Here is an 18401-nt window from a genome sequence, read left to right on the forward strand (position 1 = left end):
AATCCTTGTTTTGACCTATTGAACTGGAACTCTCCATTCCTCCAGCTGCTAATACCCCATATTCTGTGCAGTTGGTATTGCATGCTCTTTAGGGGTGAGTGAGAGAGACAAAATGTATCACTGAGCTTTGTAAATAAGATAAAGCTATGTTCACTTCAATCACCCAATCCAGTCCTAGCAGAAATCCTGTGTTTCCTTAAAGTGACATTAAACCCTCAGATTTTTTATCATAAAACAATACTGTAATGTGTGCCTTACTGTAATCAATGGTAGTTTCCCTTCTCTTTGCTGCTCTTCCTTTTAAATCTGTATCTGTTCTCATGCTGGGCAGAACTTCTGTTTTGCAGCAGACTGCCTTGTCTCAGGAATGGATACACGGTGTCTGTGTATAGGTTTGTATAGGCTTGAAACCTGAGCCAGCACTACAGGAAGAGGCCCTGAGCTGAAAAGGGAAGTTCTCCCCAAGCATGAGAAGACATGAGGATTTAAAAGGAAGAGCAGCAAAGAGAAGGATTAGACTAAGGTACACATTACCGTATTGGTTTATGTTAAAAAATCTGAGGGTTTAATGTCACTTTAAAGTTGAACTCCACATATAACCTTATTTTGTATACTTAGATTGATCCGGCTTGTCCCAATAGAATGAGGGATCTCTCATACCTGATCATCCGCTGGCAATCCTGTAAAGCAGTCTAGTAGGCGGAGCTATTACAGTGCTAGTTGCGATCTTCTGAGCCCTGCATGGTGCTAAGTGGCTTCTCTCTGCTCTGAAAACACAGGGAATCGTTCGCTCGGCACAGCAGCCATTCAAAGAATGCCTACAGGGTTATTCACAGAAGAGTGAAGAGTTTGTAGAAGGCAGGAGAAGTGAACAATCTAGGACAACATAGCGGATTTGGAAAAATTCTCCAATTCAGCTCACTTTCCAGTTCAGCTATGTTGTCCTAGACTGTTCAATTCTCCTTCCTTCTCCAAGCTCTTCACCCTTTTGTGAATAACCCTGATAGTATTTTTATAATGACTACAAGGTATTTTCTGATGGGATGAAGGAAGATGATGTCATGATCTGCCCTTCATCCAATCAGAGAACGCTTTGTATTAAAAAAAAATACTAGCAGGGTTATTGGCTTGAATGGCCGCTGGGAAAATATTGGATCTACTGGAAGGATTAACAGGTCATAGAACTAATGTTATGGGGAGTGTGAGAAAGACTAAAGCTGCTGTATTCACGCTACAGGAAGATTTTATCACGTCATTTTTCCCATAGTTCCTGGGGGGTCAATTACTGGCCCATCCCCATCCCGTCCTCGATTTTGCTCCATTGCTGTGGCAGTCAACCTCCCAAAGGTGTAGAAGGGAGATGTGACCACGGGAGCTGGCTGACATTTGTCTAATAGTGCACATTCTGCACATGGCCGCACGTTCAGACACCTCTAGCCGACTGCTTTCCTTGTCTGCCGCCAGTTAGAAGTGATGCGGGGGGAAGGACGGCTGGACTTCAAACTGCATTAAAACACATCATACGGCGTCCAGCCGTCCTCCCTCTAGGTAGATGCTGGAATATGGACAGCTCTCCCCGACGTCCAGCCGTCCTTCCCCAATCTCTCCTAACTGAAACTTTGTGCCTCCGTACGAGCTCTGCCAGTTTGAAAATGTGCAGAAGCCTGAGATTTGCAGCTGTGATCGAGTGATCAGGATTGCAATGCTTTCCAGTAGGGTTGCACAGATACCAAGTACAGTACTCAGTACAAGTACGAGTACATGTACCGCTACTTTTGAGCTCCAAGACTAGACTAGAGAAAAATAAAAAAATTAGGAGGCTGCTGTCATTTGTAAGGAGCACACGATTTTGTTTTTTTATAACTATATATAAAGGAATGCACAGATACCAGTTTTGCAAGTACGAGGACTGGTACTTGCCGAGTACTTACAAGTACGAGTACTGATACATTTTTGTTTATTGTCATGTGACAGTTTTTCTAAAACAATAAAGACTAATGATTTCAGGACAGTGGTGGAGTGCCAGAGCCCGGTCCCAGCTGCAACCGCTGCAGCCCTGGTAGTTCTCATGAAAATGCCAAGTATCTGCACTGGTACTCAAAAAGTATCTGTGCATCCCTACTTTCCAGGCTTGAATGCAAATATTTAATGCATTTTTTAATATATTATTTATTATGTATTTCTTAAATTTTTGCTAAAGGTCAACTTATCCTTTAAAATAAAGTTTGGCAAAAAAAGAGAAAAAAAAAAACGGAACACAAGCCAAAGGAGGTTGAAACTGCAAGTCAACTGACCCTCCGTTGACCTGCAATTCCCTTCCGATTTTGGTGTGAACGGGCCTTTACAATGGGTTTAAACTAGGGATATCCTGATACCAGGCATTTTCACAAGTACTTGTACTCATGAAAATGCCCTTATTCTTAAGGCCAATACCGGCCCTTTACATTTTTTAAACATCAGTGGCCATCAGAGTTCCCGCGCTTGTGGGGACCTCTGCAGCCTGCTGGGGACCTGCAGATAGCTGTCCATGTCAGTGCCTGTCCGGTTCTTTATCTCCTCCAACTTCACAGCGCAGGCACAGCCATGGACAGCCCCAAGTGAGGAACTACGGGCAGTGGAGCCGGAGCGACCGCCCCAGGGCTAGAAACTGGGGGTTTCTGCTGCCGATTGACAGGGGAGGACTGGGCCAGGAGATGGATGGAGGTCGGGGGGCCCACCAGCGATGATGCTCGGCCGACGGAGAAGAGGCTGGATCCCAGCATCGCTTGTCCTTAAGTGGTGGAGGACAGGTCCCAGCATCGCCGGCCCGGATGTGGATGTTGCCTGGGTGAGATAGACAAGCAGCCTGGTGAGAGGAATTCTGCTGTGGGGACATGTATCCTGCTTTGGGGACATGGGGACATGTATTCTCAGAATACATGTCCCCAAGGCAGAATAGTATACATGAGTGTATAGCATCTGTATTCAGCCCTGGCGAGAAACTGCCCTAAAGTCAGCAGTCTGTGTTGTTTTAGAAAAAATGTCACATGTCCCTTTAAGAAAAGGTATCGGTAATTGGTGTCGGCGAATACCTGAGGGCAAGCACTTGTACTTGGTCTTAAAAAAAGTGGTATCGGGACATCCCTAGTTTAAACAGTTTGATTGTTATAGTGTATCTGAACTTGATTGTTTTATTCTGCAAGGCTTTTCTCATATCATGTTTTATTGGTGGATGGGAACAGAGCACTACAGATATGAAAAGATACCAGGTTTTTGTTTTGCATATAAATATCTTATGTACCAAATAGTGTGGCATTTTGTTTTTTCTTGTAACAAATTATGTATCCATTTTTTTTTTACAGAAAAAACTGATCTTACGGCAGACGGATTGAGGAGAGATACAAAGGTGAGATCTACAGACAGAGGTTCTTTTGTTTTTTTGCTGTGACCACTTCATTGACTGCTACATTGATCATGCTACACTGACGGGCAACCTGGATATTACAGCAGGATCTCTGCTTTCTTCTTACACCGAGGACCCTCCTACCCCAATTAAATTGATCCTGTCAGAGGTGTGACCTCATGATCTAGTGTGCACAGTCATAACGTAATTTTTTTTAAATAAAATTTGCAATTAGTTTGATAAATGTTTATGTATTTTTGCATGTAACGTGAAGGTAGTAACTGTATTTTTGTATGTTACTGTTACACGTCACATGCTTTTTGTGCAGCGGCATTAATTCTTGTTCTCTCACTTAACAGGAGTCTGGAAGTGTAGCGCGTATTAAACAGCCAAAGGCAAATTGAAGCAATGAGCATTATTTCAGGAAAGTTCATCGTGAGGACAGACATCACGTTGATAAAAATGTGAGAAGAATTCAAGACGTTTTGACGCTTTTTTGCAAATCCTGGTCAGTTCTCCCGTCCGGCTGTGTCCAGGAATCGTCTGTCTCTAGGCATCTTGTCAATGGCAGCCCAAAGGAGGCGCTTGGTAAAAGAATTCAATCCTTACGTCACTTGCTATATCTGCAAAGGCTATCTTGTCAAGCCCACCACCGTCACAGAGTGCCTGCACACATGTGAGTATTGCTTTCATAATGTAGCATAAGAATGAAGGAGAGCAAGGGTCACCAGGGCTGCTAGATGAAAAAAAGTTTAATGTCCATAGTTTTCCACATTTGTGGCATTTTTTCTAGTGCAGGTTAAGAGTAAATATCTGATTGGATGATATGGGGTGCACATACACATTTTAAGGGAAAGGGACATTTCCTCTTAGCTTAGTGAATGAGGTGAAGCTCTGCTGACTTCCACTATCCAATAATGTACAAGCAAAAATACTGTATTATTTGTTTTCCCTTGCACATGATTGGGTATTCTTTGCAAAGTGTAGTTTCACCACATTTATTAAGCTACTAATTCCCCTTCACAGTTCCCTTGCAAAGTATGCAGCCTATGTGCCTTTAGTAAAATAACCCCTTTGCATCACAGGCAGGCTTTAGGAGATAGTGTGGTTGAGTAGTTGATGTGGAGCCCTACGATTTGCCAAACAGTACATTTACAAACCAAATGTAGACATGTATTATAATGATAGTATTAATACTACAGTAAACTCTCAGTTATCCGGTATTCAACTAGCAGAACTGTCATCTACCCAGAAAAATACAAATCCTGTGTACTCATTGTTCTGAGGCATATGTTATCCTGGAAAAGATTGTGTGCCTATTTGTCTTAATTTGTTTTAAGTGTGTCTATTTGCATTTGATTACTGCATTTCAATATTAATATGAAGTCAATACAAAGTTTACGGTATGGTAAGTTATGGGGTATGGCATTAGTTAGACCTATTTTAAATAGCAACTCTCGAGCAACCAGAAACTACATATATCCGGAATCTGCCAATCCCCGTAGATGCCGGATAACAGGGAGTGTTTACTGTATTACTGTATTTGTAATTTGTGTGGTTTTTCTTCCCTTTATTTTTCCCCAGTAAAGATTTGAGATTGTCTGTCTGGTTTGCTTATATAACCGGACTTCCCTTTGGTCATTGTGTTAGCGTACGTTTCATTTGCACTGTTATTGTTTCGGAACATCTGTCTTTTCTCCTTCTAACTGCATTATTTTTGCATCACTGTGTAAAGATAATGTGCACTGAACGCGATGTGTGCTAGCAGCCTGTCACATTGACAGGAACAGAGTAAATCCTCTTCCCTTTTGACTTTCACAAGTTATTTAAGCAAATAATCCTCTTATCTGCTGACATGCAGGTCTGTCCAGTAACCGTTAAATATGTAAACTGTGTTCTCTAAAACGGCAAGTTTAAAAGAGGTTGTTTGTTTTGGGACAGCCGACAATCCCAGTGCCCCATTTTCGGGGATACGTATGCCACTTTTGCTTTTATAATTGGTACCAGTTTGCACAGTGTGCTCAGGCACTTAATGCAGCCAACAGTTTTCTTACTTAACCTTCTTAAACCGCACACCACTTTAAACTCTTTCCTTCCTTACACATACAATACATCACTGATTATACCCCAGAACCATTCTGTTGGCATCAGTGATGCTCTAGAGTTCCACCTGTTAGAAAGGAGAACTATGGGGTCAGTGCTTTTCCCCATAGTTCTCCTAAGGGTAACGGGAGGACACAAACTAGCGTCCTCCCATCACCCAAAGCTCAGAATACCGCGAGCTACAGCTCAGTGTGTAATGAGACGCCGGAGCGGATCCCGACAATGCTGTCTGGATCCACCCAGCTGCGTGAGTGACAGCTGGGTCTGCCTAATAGTAAATAAAAGTAATTCACCGGCACACACTTGAAGGGTTTTTAAAGTATTGATATGTTTATTCAATACCCAATGTCACACACTGTCATACAGTGCTAACGTTTCGGATCCGCACAGGGATCCTTCATCAGAGCAACAGTGACACTGCGCCATCTGTGTGGTCACCTGGGCACCACATATGCCTTGTGGTTTTGAGACCGTGGCAGTGCGAATGGGATTTGGACTTAGCTGGGTCTGCCTATCTAGAGGCAGAGCCATCTGTACCTGCCCCCTCCCCCGTCCGTTCCACCAGTCAGCGCCGGAGGATCGGACACGGGGGGGGGGGGATCCCTGCAGGGAGCCGTGAGTGACAGTCACGGCTCTCTGCAAGGATAGATCAAGAAGTGAGCGAGCGCCGGTATGTGTTCGCTCACTTCCCGACCTATTGAGCCAACCTGTGACAGCTTCATTGTCACAGGTCGGCTCAGATTATGAGGCTGAGTGAAAATCACTTGCCTCATAATTCTCCTTTTTAAATAGAACAGGGGTGGTAATTTAATGGAGGACAGTGAGGGGGCAGTTTTGGTTAGCAGTTACCAAGTATTGGTGTTTGAGCTGCTCAGACTTGTTAAACAATTTTTTCCTGATCATACTTGACACACGTACATGACTTCTAAAATGGGAACATAACCACCTCACTATAGTGTATCCATAAGATAGTATTTACCTATGTTCTACATTTTTCAAAGGACTGTATGGTGTCTAGGTGAGCCTAATCTTCTCACTGTGTCCCTTTTTGCACATTGTTTTTCCTAAATTGCAGAGAGCAAAGGATCTGGAAGAGCAGGGGACCATTACCACCTATGTATATTATGAGTGGTCCTCAACCGGGGTCTCTTAGTAGTTAATCGGTACCCAGCATGAGCAGATGCTACATTAAAACATCCCCTAGACATGATACCGAGTACAGCTTTCCTGTATATACCCGACATTATGTACTTTCTATTTTTAAAGCCCAGTTACACTTTCAGTTTCAATCAGCTAAAGATGTTCAATGTCCTACTGTTCACTTTCTTTGTGAAGCAGCCACAGCTGTTGTCTGCCAGCAGCTGCAGAGTCTGTGAGGAAGTGGTGGTCTCAGTGCAGAGGTCCGACACACCACCTACTGAACAACAGCTAGGGGTCTCCCATCATCAGTGCTAATGTCCCCCGCTGATTGGCAATGCATTGTACTTAGGCTGTGGCTGATTGTAAGAGATTGCACACCTTTTGTGTTGATACACCCGGAATATTGGTAGCTAATATTTTTTTAATGCTTCAGTTGGGCTTCAATTTATCTAGGAACATATATTTTAAGTGATTTTTTTTTAATGTTATGTATTAATAAAAGTGGTTCATGAGCTGCCAAAGGACCCTTATACTATATGTGTTCCTGCGTTATCATTTGTAATAACATTCTCTAAATACAATATTTCAACTATATAGAAGTATATGCAACAAATTCCTATATCTTCATTGTTCTTTTTTCTTTCTTTTTTTTTTTTTATCAAGTTTGTAAGAGTTGTATTGTCCAACATTTTGAAGAGAGCAACGATTGCCCAAAATGTGGAAACCAGGTCCATGAAACCAATCCTTTGGAAATGCTGAGGTAAGTAACGCCAGCACTTTACTATACACAATTTACATGTTATAGACTTTGTTGCAGTTATATTGTGTTCAGTTAGGATGCGAATACAAACGCCAAATTATCTCTTCATTCAAACATTATGTTCATTCACTTGCTTAAAATTAAAATGAGTACCCTGTGCATGATGTATATTTGTTCAACCTTGTGTAAAGATACAATGTTCATTTTCAGCATTACCTTCTGTTGTTTTATTTGATAAGAATACTTCTATTGTGCCTACAAGTTTAATACCTTTGAATAAAAGTTTTATTTTTATCACACTTTTTAATATGTTTCTTTGCGGCTTAACAAAATAGGAGTCTTTAAATGGTGCATATATTGGGGGAAATGGGTGTGGTTACGGGGGCGTGGCCACTAAAGGGTGTGGCCACTGAGGGGTGCTGTAAAGCTTTCTCGCACAGGGCGCCTAAAGGCCTAAGGCCGGCCCTGTGCTGCATGATGAAATATGGTTTGCACATACGTGTACAGCTTTACCAGTGACACTCAGTTTGCATTTCTATTTGTAGACATGCTACAGGTTTAATGTGCCATAAAGTAAACCATCAATACACTGCTGTGCTCTGCTTTGTATTATATTACTTCCATTTACCAAAAGACTTCACTGGACAACCAAATTCTTAAAATGTCTATTTTTGCCTAATACCTGTAAGAAAACAGAGCCCCATACAGTATATGTCTTATAGGACAGACAATATAGTTCTTGATGGATTTAAAAAAATGATATATTTAACATTTACTTCTCATTTGCTGAAAATAGTACATTGGTTATTTAACTACTCAAAAAAAAAGGTTTTATTGCATCAGTTTTTGACTTCCCAGAAATATGGTAAATTAACTCTTATTCTTCAATGAATTAGTGAATACTGTCTGTGTGTCCAAATCCATGAAGGGAACTTTGTAACAGGAAGCATATTGTAACTAAAATCCTTAACTTCTGCTCAGAATTATACGTGCCTACAGAGTTCTAGTATGCAGCTTCTTTGTTGGCTTCTCCACACCTCTTATATGTATGTGGGCTTTGTTGTCTTTGTTGACGGACAGGATCTTAGCCACTGCATGATGGGACAGCTCACCCTCCACAGGTTGCTAATATCAAGATTTTTGTTGTCCTTTTCTCCAAAAGGTGCTTTATGGGGATTCTGCCTTCCTAGTATTCTCTAGCTGTAGCAGCAATGAGAATCTAATTTGCACTACTGTGGCTTTAATAAAGTGAATTCGATTGCTTTATAAGGAATATTGCACCCTAGGTTTTGCTTCGTGCACTATTCACTGATTATAGTGGAACTTGTGGCAGTGGCAGTGCTTTGCATACATAGAAAAAAAATAATAATAAACATCAGTTTAAAAAGATTAAATCCCAACTGAACTTCCAGTTTTAATCAGTTGAATACATTCCTGGTGCCAAAACAAAAAGGTGTCTTGCAGTTTATTTATAGAAGGCAACCACAGCCTGAGTAGAAAAGCCTGTCCCCTGCCAGCATGCTGCAGAGAAGGACACTTGTGCTCAATATGGAAGCAGTGTTCTCTTTGCAGAGGTCAGAAACACCCCTACGTCTGCTGTTGCGTATGTAACATGGGCAGTCTTGGCGATGGCCGCAAATCGCCAGTGTTGGGATCACTAAGAGACCTCTTGCCATTCTTGAGATGCTCCCTTTATGCCCATCACTAGGAAGCGAGAATCAGTGGAGATCAGAGCCAGTGAGGGAGCAATTCCACAGAGATAAGTAGAAGAGTATCACATGTGGCTGGCAATGTGTTGCTAGCGGTAGAATCGCTCATCAGTCTAAGTCTTGGAACACCTTTTTGTTTTGATGCAAGTGAAATATATTTTTAGTCGATTTTTTTTTTTAAAAGAAATTAAAAAAAATATTAACTCAAAACCGTTCTAGTTTTCTGTTCCTCCCTCCTAATTTTTTTCTATTTCAGTTTTCCACATTTTGCATAGTGTAAGTTTTAGTACTGCTATTATTATTGTTTTTATCCAGGAAATACCTCAGTTCTATTATTTGTTTTCTTTGTCGTACCCAGGTTAGATAACACACTTGAAGAAATCATTTTTAAATTAGTGCCAGGACTTCGGGAAAGTAAGTATCAAATTTCTTTATACATTGGGAGTTGCATTCTAGTGGCATTGTTGTCTAAAGTTAACTTTTTTTTTTTTTTAACTGTTAAATAGGAGAACAACTAGAAGAAACTGAATTCTGGAAGAGGAAACGTCCGGAAGAAAATGGAGAAGGTACTTTTTGGCTCTGTACGTGTTTTATTGGTTCACAACAAAAACAGTTTTAGATAATCACTAACACAATTAAAGGGTAGAAGTTCCACTTTCCCAGGTTAATTTGGGAAAACAAAATTACCCCTTCCAATCTGGCTCCCTCTCTGTTCCCCCCCCCAAATGCACCTTCCTCTCCACCAGTGCCGGTGTGCTATCCGTAACCCGTACTGCTGTGTTGCGCAGCCCTGCGCTATGTATGTTTAATTTTTCTCGCAAATGTCGAGCACTCAAGGAGAAGCACTTCTAACCGCGCTGACCAATGTGAAGCGCTTCAAGCGCTTCTCATTGGTCAGTGAGGTCAGGTGACCACACTGACCAATAAGTGCTCGTCATTTTGCAAGCAAAATTCAAAATACATGGCAATACAGCGCTAAATGTCAGTACAGGGTATTGATAGTATACCCGCACCGGTGGAGGGGAAGGTGCATTTGCTGAATGGTTAGTATAGGAGGCTGGGGGAGAGGGGGCCAAATTGGAGGGGGTAATTCAATTTTCCCAAATTCACTTGGGAAAGTGGACTTGCCTTTTAAATTATGTTCCAGCATGTACAGGTCAGTACTATTTAGGGACAGATTTTTCAAGTGTTAGAATTTTATGAAGCATGTTTTTGCAGAATTTCCAGCTCAGTTGCTCTTCTGCAGTTTATTTTAGCGTGTAAAATAGTAATTTCAATATCGATAATGCTAATGTTGCTAAGCTTGAACTCCAGATGTTTCCAACTTTACTGCACCTTTGTAAAATCCACTTCACCTCTTTTCTTAGGAAGAGAAGTGGCACTTTAAATCCTTAAACTCTGCACAAGCGAAGGGCAGTTTTTCAGTATTCTTTTTACGAAAAGTGTTAAAATAGTTTTTCTCTTAAGTTAAACTCACAAGAAGTCAAATGAACCCTTTAGGAAATAAAACCGAAGCGCCACAACCTAGTGCAATAACTTAGGTGTGATTGGACAAGGAGTATGGACAGTATTATACTCACTTGTGGGAGGGTGGATATGGGCTCCAAATTATGGAAACATCGTGGAATTCGTGGTATAGTTGCGTGGACGTGCTGTGTTGGTTCTCTATGGTGGTGGCGTTGGTAACCGAAGTGGAAACAATAATTATAGCAATAGTGAGGATTCTGAAATGTTGGTATAACAAATGTGACTTTGAACTCACCATGAGGTTAGTTGTGATGCGAAATCAGCGGCGTAGATTCTGTGATGAGCTGGTTGTTGTCCTGGAGGCGATGTGAGGGGTAAGTGCGGATCAGTTAAGTTAGTTGCGATGCAGAATCAGCTGCGTAGGTTCTGTGATGAGCTGGTCGGTGTACTAAAGGCGATGTGGTGGGTAAGTGTAGATCCTGGAGGTGGATGATTCTAGAGGTTCATAAGTTCAGCATCCTAGATTGATGTTATATTGAGGCTATGTTGGACGCTCCTTGGTGTTGAGGTACTGAGTTGGATGTGGCCGGTATTTTTGTGTTAATCGCTGGGGGTAGTATTTATTGCCGTGGGGACGGTGCAGAGTGCTTAGTGCGAGAATATGAGTCTGGGCTTGGCCAGTTATATAAAACTGTCACTTGAAGTTTGATGAGTATAGGAGATGATGGATAAAGAGGAAAGTGGTTCTAAGGCTTTGGGGCAGATCTTTGTGACAGAGTCCATGCGTGTTAGCAGCTGGAACAGAGGGAGGTTGGGGGAGGGGAGAGAGGAGGAGGAATGGGGGTAGTGGCAGAGGAACCACTGCTGTGTGTCAGCGGTGGGTGAGGAAAGTAAGAGGGTGGGCAATGTGGCAGCGTGGAGATCGTGTAATGATTCGCTGCCCGGCTTCTTGATTAGCCGGAAAGCCGGGTGGCATGTCATGGCACGCTGCCCAGCTTCCTGATTAGCTGGAAAGCCGGGTGGCATGTCATGACACGCTGCCCAGCTTCCTGATTAGCCGGAAAGCCAGGTGGCGTGGAATGACACTCTGCCCGGCTTCCTGATTGGCCGGGTGACGAGGAAGCGTGGAGCTTGCTTGCTGGCCAATCAGGAAGCCAGGAGGCAGGTAATGACTCGCCACCCAGCTTCGTGATTGGTTGGGAAGGTGGCCAATCAGGAAGCTGGGCGGCGAGTCATTACACGCTGCCCGGCTTCCTGTTTAGCCAGGATGCCGGCTTCATGCTCCCTCGTCACCAAGGTGATGAGGGAGCATGGAGCTGGCTTTCTGGCCATTCAGAAAGCCCGGAGGCAAGTCATTATCCGCCCCTGGCTTCCTGGTTGGCCAGGAAGCCAGCTCCATGCTCGCTTGGAAAGTTCCAGTATCGGGATCAGCATCGGGAGCATTTGGGTGAGTACAAGTACTTGCCCAATACTAGTATCAGTATCGGTGCATCCCTAGTTTTTAGTGATATTGTTTTGCAAAAATTATATAATATATTTTTTTTTTTAATGCAATCCATAGACAAAAGTTGTAACAAAACTAAATAACTTTTTTCTCTATCGTCTATTGAGGGACACAACTGAGAGATTCATGCCAGATAAGTTAAATCCTGAAAGTTTTTCTTGTTGTCAGAAGCGGGTTGTTTTAGGTTCTTTCTAGTCTCAGTACTAATGATTCGTCCTGCAGTGGTCCAAAGTTCCATTTAAAGATGCGCAAGCCTTCCCAGTCACCATGCTGTGGATCCTTCCTGCAATGGTCCTGTGCTTCTATCTGGTGAGGTATTTTAGCTACCATTTGTGAGGTCAGGCCAGTGTTGTCTGGGGATTCCTTTTTATGTTACAACCAAGACTGTGGAGGTTGTGAGTACTCTTCACAATGCTTTTCTCCATGCAGGGGGCTGGGGCATTCTTTCCTTTTAATAATTCTGTGGACTATCGTTTGACTTTTTTGCTCTGTTTTTTACTTACCATTTAAAAAAAAAAAAACACCTTTTTACTGCACATGCGTAAAAATGCACACTCCCTCCGCACAGCCACATTTTGCAGGCCAGTCGTGTGTTCCTAGAACTCTAGTGAGGATGCACGCTCCACCTCAGCTCTCCTCATTTCACACAGCTGTGAGACACGTGTGGCATTAAGGAGAAGCTGACACAGGCTCTGAGGGAAGTAGAAGCTGCTCTATGACTCCTATAAGCTCTGCTATAATTTCCTGGTGTCTGCTGTGAGAAGTAGCACAGTTGGTTTTTTTGTTTTTGTTTTGTTTTTTTTCTGATACTTCACACTGGTCAGGGTCATGAGTATTGCTGAAAAAAAGTGCTATTCAAAGGTACAGTGACTGTTATATTTATCTACTCCCAAGCAGAAGGACACCTGCGCTGGAACACTTGACAATGTATCCACTCTGGTCTCTGTGTGTTCTACCTGTAAGGTAGAAATGACCAAAGGGTCTGTTCCCCTTGAGGTTGACTTTCCTGTTTTTCACCTTTTGAAAAGGCTTTGACTTTTCTTATTGATTACACCCCTTCATTTAGAGACCCTACTGATGAGAAATAGCAAATGCTTTCTCGCTCCATTTACTGGCGGGTAAAGCTTTTCTATCCCTGTTAGCCACGGTTCATATTTTTCAGACTTTAGCTACCCAGTCTAAAACTGTGAGTGCTGACCCACGTTTTAATTGTGTCAATCAGATAACAGTTGTGTCTCATTTTGTGTGCAATGCAGTTCTTGATGGCTGTCTAAAGTATTGCTTTCCTCTATTCAGAGTCAAAGAACCATTTGGCTAAAGTGTTAGTCTGCAGAGCCTCAATATAAGAAGGGACTTTTCTTCTTGTCCTATGTGGAAGACCATATTTTTGACATATCACTGGATAAAATTATTAAGTAAACTACTATGGAATTTTAGTTCCCAGTGCAGCAAGTCTTCTTCCTCTGCTAGACTGTCAGGTTCTTCTGGGCTCCCATGGCAGTCCAAGAACTCTAAACACAAAGACAAGTCTGCTTTAGCATGAAGGTCAGCCTACGCCTGTTCTTCAGGTGGGGGAATGTCTGATGGCCTTTGCGGAGATCTGGGAAGTACCATAAAGGTTCAGGAATCTGCCTTTATCTGTTCCTTTTTTCAGTGACCTCTGGATACTAATTTTTTAGTTTGCAACTTTATTCAAGGGGTTGTTTATGTGGCACCTCCTGTTTGATCCCCATTACATCCTTGGGACCTGAACTCGATCTTATCAGTTTTACAAAGACCACCGCTTGAGCTTATTTGTGATATTTCTTTACCATTTATGTCAGAAAGGTTGCTTTCCTTGTAGCCATGACTTCTACTAGATGAGTTTTGGAACTGTTTGCCTTGTCTTGTAGAGAACCACATTGATTCTACACAAGGATAAAGTTGTTTTAAGACTATGTACTTCCCTTTTGCAAAAGTGGTCTCTGTCCTTCATCCTAATGAAGACATTATATTGCCTTCCCTTTGTCCTACTCCAGTACATCCTACGAGAAGTTCTCTACATTGTTTGGATGTTGTACAGGCTATTAGAGTTTATCTTTCTGCCACATCTTCCTTTTAGATGTAGGGATTCTTTGTTTGTCCTCCCTGAAGGTCCTGGGAAAGGTTGTTCAGCTTCTACTACTACCATTTCTAAGTGGATTCGTCAGGTTGTTCAAGTCTATGAGTTGCGGGATAAAGTAACTCCTTTTCCTATTTCTGTTCCTTCTAAGGCAATTAGTACTTCTTGGGCTTCTCATAATTGGGCTTCAGTTGTTTGAATTTGTAAGGCCACAAAGTGGTCTTCTATTCACATTTTTGTAAGGTCTTATAAAGTTGATGTTTTCACAGAAAAGTTCTTCAAGCAGCTATTTAACACCCTTATTTATTCTTTTTTTTGTTGGGCTGGTTCTTCCGATTGCTTTGTGTGCTGATCCGTCTGTTTTGGACTGCTTTTGAACACCCAGCATCTCAGAATTCTTCAGAACTGTGACCCTTAGGGCTTGTTCTCAGAATGTCCAGACCAGATCCTGCCAGAACAGTTTTTGTTCACACCTGAAATGCATCCCAATGGATTCCTATGTTATTCCTGGGCTCTGTTCACACCAGTGCAGTTCATTCCGGTGAGGGGAAATACAAATGCTGCATGCACTATATTTTCTGGTCTGGAACGCACACCAAAATGTATGCAATTACATTTGTTAAATTTCTTTACAGGTTGCTTTAACTGACATCATACGCAGATCAAAGCTCATCCATTTGACCTGCAGATTCATGAAACGGAGTAGATACAAAAGTAACAACGTTACTTTGTTTCGCTCTCTCGCATCCGAACATTGTGTCAGTTTGTTTTTGGTCAGTCGCAGCTATTACATCTACTGTACTGACACAGCAACTCATGACTTGATCAGTCAGAAATTTCCAGCAAGCTTCTATGGAAGTCCTACCGATTTCTCCCTTGTGCTCACAGCCACAAACATACAATAGAGATCTTATATTTTCCAAAAGAGGATTTTAGTTCTCAAAACCTCTTTGTATTTACCCTCTGAACCTCCCACCAGGTAAGTATTTTTTTTTTCTTGCCACCTATAAAATAAAACTTCTGTCCTTAGACAACTGTTCATAATTTCTCAGGATAAACTATACAATAGAGCCTTTTTAATAGGGAAGGTACTTGCTTGTCTCCCTTCCATCACATATCCAACAAATAGGGGTTTATTACTTATGGTAGGATAGTGGATGTGGCCATGTAATCTTTCCTTTATCCCCTGTGGCCGAATGTACACACCCCCCTCCTAATAATATAGAACTATTTCTCCCAAACTATAGAACTGGTTCAGGCTTGCTGGCCATCATTTGTGTAATGTATGGGAAATATGGCTTCTCAAGGTGGCCATACACTTTACAACCATCGCAAGACCTTAGTCTTGCGATGGTTGTAAAGTAATTTAAAAAAGTACGATCTGCCCATCTTGGACAGGCAGATCGTACTTGTGATCATCGCAGGGCGGGCTTCCGATGACCATAATGCTGAACAGGCAGTGTGCGCGTGCGCATACTGGCCCGCTCGGCATTTGTCTCCCAAGCATGCCACAAACCAGCCGAAAATCGTAAGATTTTCGGCTGGTTTTCGAACATGCTCCTTAGACAAAAGACAGTAAAAGTACAGTAAAAACGGTTGCACGCCTCCCATACACTTCGCGATTATCGTACTATTGTGGGATTTCCCGCAATAATCGCACAGTGAATGGGCACCTTAAGAAATAGGGTTTATAGACTGACCCAATACGATTCCTAGACACCTTTTGTGTGAACTCTCTCCCTGCACTTCTCCTTTTCTTTCCTTATAATATGTAACCATTCCAGTGCATAGTATGTTTTATAAGTCATGAGTATTTGAATGTTAGTGCTGCTGTATGTGAACCACTGTTTTTGTATTCGCTTGGCTTGTGGTATTTGTTGCCTTTGTTCAGTATTTACATTCGTAGGTGAAATGCTGACATTGCAGGGAAGAAGTATTCTTTAATGTAACCAATGTTATGAGATTATGGCGTTTATTTAGCAGATCAGGAAGTATTAACTTCCTGAAATGAACTATGAGCATTGTGTGTTCTTCACACTGCTCGCTATAATAATGTGTGAACTTCAGAAAGCAAGAGTTTCCTGCTAAATAGCATTGCTATTTTTCTCTATTGTACAACTCTGCAGGAGAATGAAGTTTTGGTTAATGTCATAGTTAATGCACCGCCTCAGATTACAGCTCCAGGTATCTGTCTCTAAACAATAAGCAAGAATGTTACTGCAGGGATGAATTGGAAATAGCGTGTGTGATTAAAAGAAGAGGATATGCCCTCAGTGCACACACTGGGCAGATTTATGAAAACTAAAATAGGACGTGTGGCAATTGCCCCTACCAGCATGCAACTGGAAAAATAAATATAAAGGACTCCCTTATGATTCTGTTGATCCTGAAATTATTAATAATAAAATACTCAATTCACAAGCATTCGGGTTTATTACTTAAAGGAGAACCTACCGTATGAGGCGAGTGAAAATCACTCACCCTCATAGTTCTAGCCGACCTGTGGCAATGAAACTGTCACAGGTCGGCTCAATAGATCGGGAAGTGAGCCAACGCATAACGTCGTTCGCTCACTTCTCGATCCTGTCCCTGCAGAGAGCCGTGACTGTCACTCACGGCTGCGGCGTCTCAGTATACCGCGAGCTTCAGCTCGCGGTATACTGAGCTTTGGGTGACGGGAGGACGCTAGTTTGTGTCCTCCCGTTACCCTTACGACAGGGGTGGCCAGACACCTGCTGGGTGTGTACACACTACAAAGGTGTTTAGATTCCACCCATAGATCATGCTGGGAGGGAACACACTACAGAGGTGTATACATGTTCGTGGTGTGTTCATAAGCTTAGTAAATCAACCCCATAGTGTCCAACAAAGCACTATAAGTGCTATCACTATACTGAGCATGGGTTTTTCAAACATGCACTCCTGCCAATGTCCCTCTTTCAGTTTCCTGCCAGAGATGGATCTCGTTGCGACTCTGCACCAAAGCACTTTGCCTCAGTTACGTTACCATACTCCACCTGACGTGTGTTGTCAATCTGGACATTGTCAAGCTTAACATTATTTATTTGTGCTTTGTAACTAGAGGGCATAAACAACGTTTCGGTGTAGGAGCTAGGGGTTCTTTTCCTACCTTTTGAGTGTTACATTATAACAGAACAGATATATGATATACAGTATATTTTGATTAGCAGAAATATAATATCTAAGGAGTTAATTAGTAAAATAACAGTCGGGAGAAGAGCAGGACATAGGAAATGCACCTTAAGAACTTTGTTGGAGTTTTTTGGGGAGTATTACCGGTGCCCAAGGTCCTCAAAGGGTTAAGTAAATTGAGAAGATAAGGTTAGGCATGTTATAGTTTACTTAGAAATACTCTGCTTCAATTCCCATCATATGAGCATACAACATATCACATGACTTTATTCAAAACGAACCTTTTTTTTATTTCATATACTTCTTTTTAACAGATGGATTCCCAGGCAGTAAAAGACTTAAAGACGATGAAGAGGAAAATGATGAAAACAAAGACTACCACAGAAGTGACCCTCAGATCGCCATCTGTCTTGATTGTCTACGGAATAATGGCCAGTCTGGTGATAACATAGTAAAGGTAATTGTAGTTAATTATTAATGTGACATTAAACCCTCTGATATTTTAACATAAACCAATACTGTAATGTGTGCCTTACTGTAATCCATGGTTGTTTCCCTTCTCTTTGCTGCTCTTCCTTTTTAAATCCTCATGTCTTCACATGCTTGGGGAGAACTTCCCTTTTCAGCTCAGGGCCTCATCCTGTAGTGCTGGCTCAGGTTGCAAACCTACACACAGACACCGTGTATCCATTCCTGAGACAAGGCAGTCTGCTGCAAAACAGAAGTTCTGCAGAGCATGAGAACAGATACAGATTTAAAAGGAAGAGCAGCAAAGAGAAGGGAAACTACCATGGATTACAGTAAGGCACACATTACAGTATTGTTTTATGATAAAAAATCTGAGGGTTTAATGTCACTCCAATACCCAGCATTCCAGCAGCTGTCCATCCACTGGATATGTTCATTTCTTCTTGTCCTCCTGGTGGCCTTACCAGGAATAGGATGAAGAAAGGCTGACCTAGAATGACAACAGTATTAGGTGTCTGGAATCTTGGTTGTATACCTGGGGTCATTCTGGAAATGTTTGTCTTTTATGAATTCCCACTGTTATGGAAATTCACTTGGTTCAACGCACAAATCCA

At 42.0% G+C, this 18401-nt stretch overlaps 1 protein-coding gene across 1 annotated transcript; it reads left to right on the forward strand.

The window, feature by feature from the left end:
• Positions 1-3392: 3392 nt before the first annotated feature.
• PCGF5 (polycomb group ring finger 5) lies at positions 3393-17782 on the forward strand (the record flags this gene model as incomplete). The annotated part of the gene is made up of 6 exons (XM_018562844.1): positions 3393-3404; positions 3742-4058; positions 7289-7385; positions 9453-9508; positions 9601-9660; positions 17634-17782. Coding segments are annotated over exons 2-6 (474 nt in total), but the record flags the coding sequence as incomplete, so codon positions are not given.
• Positions 17783-18401: the final 619 nt, after the last annotated feature.

The sequence above is a fragment of the Nanorana parkeri genome, unplaced genomic scaffold (genome assembly GCF_000935625.1).
Source record: "Nanorana parkeri isolate BGI_ZX_2015 unplaced genomic scaffold, ASM93562v1 scaffold606, whole genome shotgun sequence".
Classification (NCBI taxonomy): domain Eukaryota; kingdom Metazoa; phylum Chordata; class Amphibia; order Anura; family Dicroglossidae; genus Nanorana; species Nanorana parkeri.